The 7500-nt window shown below is 48.4% G+C and overlaps 1 protein-coding gene across 2 annotated transcripts in view; it reads right to left on the reverse strand.

The window, feature by feature from the left end:
• LOC310947232 (arf-GAP with coiled-coil, ANK repeat and PH domain-containing protein 2) overlaps positions 1 to 7500 on the reverse strand; it is a 16257-nt gene that overhangs the window by 3465 nt on the left and 5292 nt on the right. For both annotated transcript variants that reach the window (XM_083913994.1, XM_083913995.1), the window contains exons 11-15: positions 6107 to 6158; positions 2248 to 2348; positions 2042 to 2153; positions 206 to 399; positions 39 to 108 (exon numbers count right to left, since the gene is read on the reverse strand). In XM_083913994.1, coding sequence (XP_083770120.1) covers positions 39 to 108; positions 206 to 399; positions 2042 to 2153; positions 2248 to 2348; positions 6107 to 6158 — 529 coding nt within the window. The remainder of the gene's footprint in view (positions 1 to 38; positions 109 to 205; positions 400 to 2041; positions 2154 to 2247; positions 2349 to 6106; positions 6159 to 7500) is intronic.

Here is a 7500-nt window from a genome sequence, read left to right on the forward strand (position 1 = left end):
TGTGTGTGTGTGTCTGTGTGTGTGTGTGTGTGTGTTACCTTCAGTTGTTCAGCCTCCCATGAGTCCAGAGTGAGAGATCTCACCTTGGACAGGTGAACACCGAGACTCCTGGCAACACAACAGTTCATCAGAGGATTCGATTTAAACAACAACAACAACAACAACAACAACAACAACAACAACAACAACAACAGTGGTCTCATACCTGTGTACCCCGCAGCACTCGATGCACACCGTGACCCCCAGGTTGACTGAGGCCCAGCGAGGCTCCTCCTCGCCGCACTCGCAGCACCGTTGGTTCCCGGCGCCCCTGAGGGCGACGCCCAGCACCGCCGCCCTCTGAGGGGCGGGGCCCGGGGAGGAGTCCCCCCCACACAGGAGAGGGGGGGGCTCTTTAGGCTGCACACAAACAGGAAACATTTACTTTAACTTTATAATCCCGTCCCCTCAGGGTGGTTCAGGTCTGAGTCCCTGTGACCCTGAGGGCTGTGGTCTGGACCCGTCCCCTCATGGTGGTTCAGGTCTGAGTCCCTGTGACCCTGAGGGCTGTGGTCTGGACCCGTCCCCTCATGGTGGTTCAGGTCTGAGTCCCTGTGACCCTGAGGGCTGTGGTCTGGACCCTGGTGCTCCTGGTCTCCCATGGCAGAGTGGTCTCAGGCGAGGGGCCGGACTAAGAACGCCTCACAAAGACTCTACGGACAAACCAGGAAGAGGAGGAGAGACTCTGTCCGGAGGAAGACCAGGGCCCCGTCTGGAGCCAGGGCTCGTTGGCGTGCGCCTGGTGGCCGGGTTTGCCACGGAGCCCGGCCGGGCACAGTCTGAAAAACTGACGTGGCCCCTCCCTCCTCTCCATCCTGGGGGCCCAGCACTCACAGGAGGAACCTCTGGGGTCAGGTGCGCTGCTGCACGGGGGGCAGTGAGGGTGAGGGGCCTGGAGGGTCCAGACCCGGGCAGCAGAGGCTCTGGGGACGTGGAGCGTCTCCTCTCTGTGGGGGAAGGAGCCGGAGCTTGTGAGGGAGGTGGAGCTCCCAGTTAGATCTGGGGGGGCTCACCTCCACACACAGTCTGGATCTGGACCCGTGCTCCTGGATAGGGGCTGGACCCTGGTCTTCTCTGGAGGGGCCCAGGGTGTGAGGGGCCGGGCGGGTGTGGGGAGACTCTCAAACCCCCGGCTGAGCGCCGCGGTGTTGGAGTTGACCCCGGTGGACCAGAGGGTGGCCTCCTTACGCCTGCGGGTGGTGGGGGGGGGACTCTGACTGTTGTTGGTGCAGATGCAGCGAACAGCAGTTCAGAGTCTGGGGCCTTCTTGGAGACCCTGAATGGAGTCCTGCATGGGGCTCCAGTAGGGGACTCCAGAGTCCTGCTGGGAGACTTCAACGCCCACGTGGGCAACGATGGAGACACCTGGAGAGGCTGATTGGGAGGAACGGCCTCCCTGATCTAAACCCCAGCGTCTGGTGTTAGACTTGTGTGCTGGTCCTGGATCCTCTTTAACAAACACCATGTTGGAACAGAAGGAGGCTCAGAAGTGGACCTGGTTCCAGAGCACACTAGGCCAAAGGTCCAGGATCCAGTCTGTGATGGTCTCATCTGATCTGAGGCCGGATGTTTTGGACACTCGGGTGAAGAGAGGGGCAGAGCATGTGTTCCAGGCACGTCCAGCTGGGAGGAGGCCTCGGCCCCAGGACCAGGTGGAGAGATTAGATCTCCACACTGGCCTGGGAACGCCTCAGGATCCCCCAGTTAGAGCTGGTTAATGTGGCCCGGGGAAGGGAAGTTTGGGGTCCCCTGCTGGAGCTGCTGCCCCTGAGACCTGATCCAGGATCAGAGGCTGGAGCTGCTGCCCCTGAGACCTGATCCAGGACCAGAGGCTGGAGCTGCTGCCCCTGAGACCTGATCCAGGATCAGAGGCTGGAGCTGCTGCCCCTGAGACCTGATCCAGGATCAGAGGCTGGAGCTGCTGCCCCTGAGACCTGATCCAGGATCAGAGGCTGGAGCTGCTGCCCCTGAGACCTGATCCAGGATCAGAGGTGTGACCCACCTGTGTGAGCGGAGGGTCGTCTCTCTCTCTGTAGGCGCGGTCGATGCTTCCCTGCAGAGCGCTGAGCCACGCCAGCTTCAGCTGCTCAGAGTCGGCCTGCAGAGCACAGCATCTAACAACAACAACAACAACAACAACAACATGTGTCACTGTCACATAGAAAACCGTCACTCAGGGATTCCTCTGTGAGAGAGAGGCGGCCGTACTTCTGAACAGACAGCAGCTCGAAGCAGAAGCGTCGCTCCGTGTGCTCCGCAGATCTGACGGCGCAGAGTCGGAGGTCCTGGAAGAGAACGGCGGGCTCGTCCTGCAGACACAGAGACGCTCGTCAGGCTCAAACATCAGTCACTAAACAACAACATCAGTCACTAAACAACAACATCAGTCACTAAACAACAACATCAGTCACTAAACAACAACATCAGACACTAAACAACAACATCAGACACTAAACAACAACATCAGACACTAAACAACAACATCAGTCACTAAACAACAACATCAGACACTAAACAACAACATCAGACACTAAACAACAACATCAGTCACTAAACAACAACATCAGACACTAAACAACAACATCAGACACTAAACAACAACATCAGTCACTAAACAACAACATCAGTCACTAAACAACAACATCAGTCACTAAACAACGACATCAGTCACTAAACAACAACATCAGACACTAAACAACAACATCAGACACTAAACAACAACATCAGTCACTAAACAACAACATCAGTCACTAAACAACAACATCAGTCACTAAACAACAACATCAGTCACTAAACAACAACATCAGACACTAAACAACAACATCAGTCACTAAACAACAACATCAGACACTAAACAACAACATCAGACACTAAACAACAGTCACTAAACAACAACATCAGTCACTAAACAATAACATCAGTCACTAAACAACAACATCAGTCACTAAACAACAACATCAGTCACTAAACAACAACATCAGACACTAAACAACAACATCAGTCACTGAACAACAACATCAGTCACTAAACAACATCAGACACTAAACAACAACATCAGACACTAAACAACAACATCAGACACTAAACAACAACATCAGTCACTAAACAACAACATCAGTCACTAAACAACAACATCAGACACTAAACAACAACATCAGTCACTAAACAACAACATCAGACACTAAACAACAACACCAGTCACTAAACAACAACATCAGACACTAAACAACATTATCAGACACTAAACAACAACATCAGACACTAAACAACAACATCAGTCACTAAACAACAACATCAGACACTAAACAACAACATCAGACACTAAACAACAACATCAGTCACTAAACAACAACATCAGACACTAAACAAAAACATCAGTCACTAAACAACAACATCAGTCACTAAACAACAACATCAGTCAATAAACAACAACATCAGACACTAAACAACAACATCAGACACTAAACAACAACATCAGTCACTAAACAACAACATCAGTCACTAAACAACAACATCAGTCACTAAACAACAACATCAGACACTAAACAAAAACATCAGTCACTAAACAACAACATCAGTCACTAAACAACAACATCAGTCAATAAACAACATCAGACACTAAACAACAACATCAGTCACTAAACAACAACATCAGTCACTAAACAACAACATCAGACACTAAACAACAACATCAGACACTAAACAACAACATCAGTCACTAAACAACAACATCAGTCACTAAACAACAACATCAGACACTAAACAACAACATCAGTCACTAAACAACAACATCAGTCACTAAACAACAACACCAGACACTAAACAACAACATCAGTCACTAAACAACAACATCAGTCACTAAACAACAACATCAGTCACCAAACAACAACATCAGTCACTAAACAACAACATCAGACACTAAACAACAACATCAGTCACTAAACAACAACATCAGTCACTGAACAACAACATCAGTCACTAAACAACAACATCAGTCAATAAACAACATCAGACACTAAACAACAACATCAGTCACTAAACAACAACATCAGACACTAAACAACAACATCAGACACTAAACAACAACATCAGTCACTAAACAACAACATCAGACACTAAACAACAACATCAGTCACTAAACAACAACATCAGACACTAAACAACAACATCAGACACTAAACAACAACATCAGTCACTAAACAACAACATCAGTCACTAAACAACAACATCAGTCACTAAACAACAACATCAGACACTAAACAACAACATCAGTCACTAAACAACAACATCAGTCACTAAACAACAACATCAGTCACTAAACAACAACATCAGTCACTAAACAACATTATCAGACACTAAACAACAACATCAGACACTAAACAACAACATCAGACACTAAACAACAACATCAGTCACTAAACAACAACATCAGTCACTAAACAACATTATCAGACACTAAACAACAACATCAGTCACTAAACAACAACATCAGACACTAAACAACAACATCAGTCACTAAACAACAACATCAGACACTAAACAACAACATCAGACACTAAACAACAACATCAGTCACTAAACAACATCAGACACTAAACAACAACATCAGACACTAAACAACAACATCAGACACTAAACAACAACATCAGACACTAAACAACAACATCAGTCACTAAACAACAACATCAGACACTAAACAACAACATCAGACACTAAACAACAACATCAGTCACTAAACAACAACATCAGTCACTAAACAACAACATCAGACACTAAACAACATCAGTCACTAAACAACAACATCAGACACTAAACAACAACATCAGACACTAAACAACAACATCAGTCACTAAACAACAACATCAGTCACTAAACAACAACATCAGACACTAAACAACAACATCAGACACTAAACAACAACATCAGACACTAAACAACAACATCAGTCACTAAACAACAACGTCAGCCACTAAACAACAACATCAGACACTAAACAACAACATCAGTCACTAAACAACAACATCAGTCACTAAACAACAACATCAGTCACTGAACAACAACATCAGTCACTAAACAACATCAGACACTAAACAACAACATCAGTCACTAAACAACAACATCAGACACTAAACAACAACATCAGACACTAAACAACAACATCAGACACTAAACAACAACATCAGTCACTAAACAACAACATCAGACACTAAACAACAACATCAGACACTAAACAACAACGTCAGACACTAAACAACAACATCAGACACTAAACAACAACATCAGACACTAAACAACAACATCAGACACTAAACAACAACATCAGTCACTAAACAACAACATCAGACACTAAACAACAACATCAGACACTAAACAACAACATCAGTCACTAAACAACAACATCAGTCACTAAACAACAACATCAGACACTAAACAACAACATCAGACACTAAACAACAACATCAGACACTAAACAACAACATCAGTCACTAAACAACAACATCAGACACTAAACAACAACATCAGTCACTAAACAACAACATCAGACACTAAACAACAACATCAGTCACTAAACAACAACATCAGTCACTAAACAACAACATCAGACACTAAACAACAACATCAGACACTAAAGAACAACATCAGACACTAAACAACAACATCAGACACTAAACAACAACATCAGTCACTAAACAACAACATCAGTCACTAAACAACAACATCAGACACTAAACAACAACATCAGACACTAAACAACAACATCAGTCACTAAACAACAACATCAGTCACTAAACAACAACATCAGACACTAAACAACAACATCAGACACTAAACAACAACATCAGACACTAAACAACAACATCAGGACTCAGACGACGGAGGCTCCTGCTGCTGCTCTTCTCTCTAGTTGGACATTTTCTTTGGCGCCGTTGTTTGAATCCTCACTAAACTCAGAAGAACTTTCTGTCTTCACTTGCTTCAAACACGTCACAGGAGCTGAACATCTGGAGCACGTGTAAAAACAACGACAGCGGGGTGATGGGGACGATGACGGTGACGGTGTAAATACCTTGTGTGACTTCCTGTACAGCAGTTGGTCGTCTCTGATGGAAAACCAGGATCTGGAACAAGTTCAGAGAACAATCAAGTCGGAGCGTCAGCGTGTGAGCGTCAGCGTGTGTGTGCGTCAGCGTGTGAGCGTCAGTGTGTGAGCGTCAACGTGTGTGTGCGTCAGCGTGTGTGCGTCAGCGTGTGTGCGTCAGCGTGTGTGCGTCAGTGTGTGAGCGTCAGCGTGTGAGCGTCAGTGTGTGTGCGTCAGCGTGTGTGTGCGCCAGTGTGTGTGCGTCAGTGTGTGTGCGTCAGTGTGTGTGTGTGCGTCAGTGTGTGTGCGCCAGCGTGTGTGTGCGTCAGCGTGTGTGTGCGCCAGCGTGTGTGAGCGTCAGCGTGTGTGTGCGTCAGCGTATGTGTGCGTCAGGGTGTGTGTGCGTCAGCGTGTGTGCGTCAGCGTGTGAGCGTCAGTGTGTGAGCGTCAGCGTGTGAGCGTCAGTGTGTGTGCGTCAGCGCGTGTGCATCAGCGTGTGTGTGTGCGAGTCAGTATGTTTGCGTCAGCGTGTGTGCGCCAGCGTGTGTGCGTCAGCGTGCGTGTGCGTCAGCGTGTGTGACACAGCGTGTGTGTGTGCGTCAGTGTGTGAGCGTCAGCGTGTGTGAGCGTCAGCGTGTGTGCGTCAATGTGTGTGTGCGTCAGTGTGTGAGCGTCAGTATGTGAGCGTCAGTGTGTGTGCGCCACGTGTGTGTGTCAGCGCGTGTGCGTCAGTGTGTTCGTCACGGTTGTGCGTCAGCGTGTGTGTGCGTCAATGTGTGTGCGCGTCAGTGTGTGAGCGTCAGCGTGTTTGTGCATCAGCGTGTGTAGGTCAGTGCGTGTGTGAGCGTCAGTGTGTGTGCGTCAGCGCGTGTGCGTCAGCGTGTGTGTGCGCCAGCGTGCGAGCGTCAGCGTGTGTGCGTCAGCGTGTGTGCGTCAGCGTGTGTGCGCCAGCGCGTGTGAGCGTCAGCGTGTGTGAGCGTCAGCGTGTGTGAGCATCAGCGTGTGTGTGTCAGCGTGTGTGTGCGTCAGTGTGTGTGCGTCAATGTGTGTGTGCGTCAGTGTGTGAGCGTCAGTGTGTGAGCTTCAGTGTGTGTGCGCCAGCGTGTGTGCGTCAGCGTGTGTGCGCCAGCGTGTGTGTGCGTCAGTGTGTGAGCGTCAGTGTGTGAGCGTCAGTGTGTGAGCGTCAGCGTGTGTGTGCGTCAGCGTGTGTGCGCCAGCGTGTGTGTGCGTCAGTGTGTGAGCGTCAGTGTGTGAGCGTCAGTGTGTGTGTGCGTCAGCGTGTGTGCGCCAGCGTGTGTGTGCGTCAGTGTGTGAGCGTCAGTGTGTGAGCGTCAGCAGAGGGTCCGGCAGCGTCGCCGTGCGTCAGCGTGTGTGAGCGTCAG

Source organism: Echiichthys vipera (genome assembly GCF_963691815.1).
Source record: "Echiichthys vipera genome assembly, chromosome: 5".
In the NCBI taxonomy this organism is placed as follows: Eukaryota; Metazoa; Chordata; class Actinopteri; order Perciformes; family Trachinidae; genus Echiichthys; species Echiichthys vipera.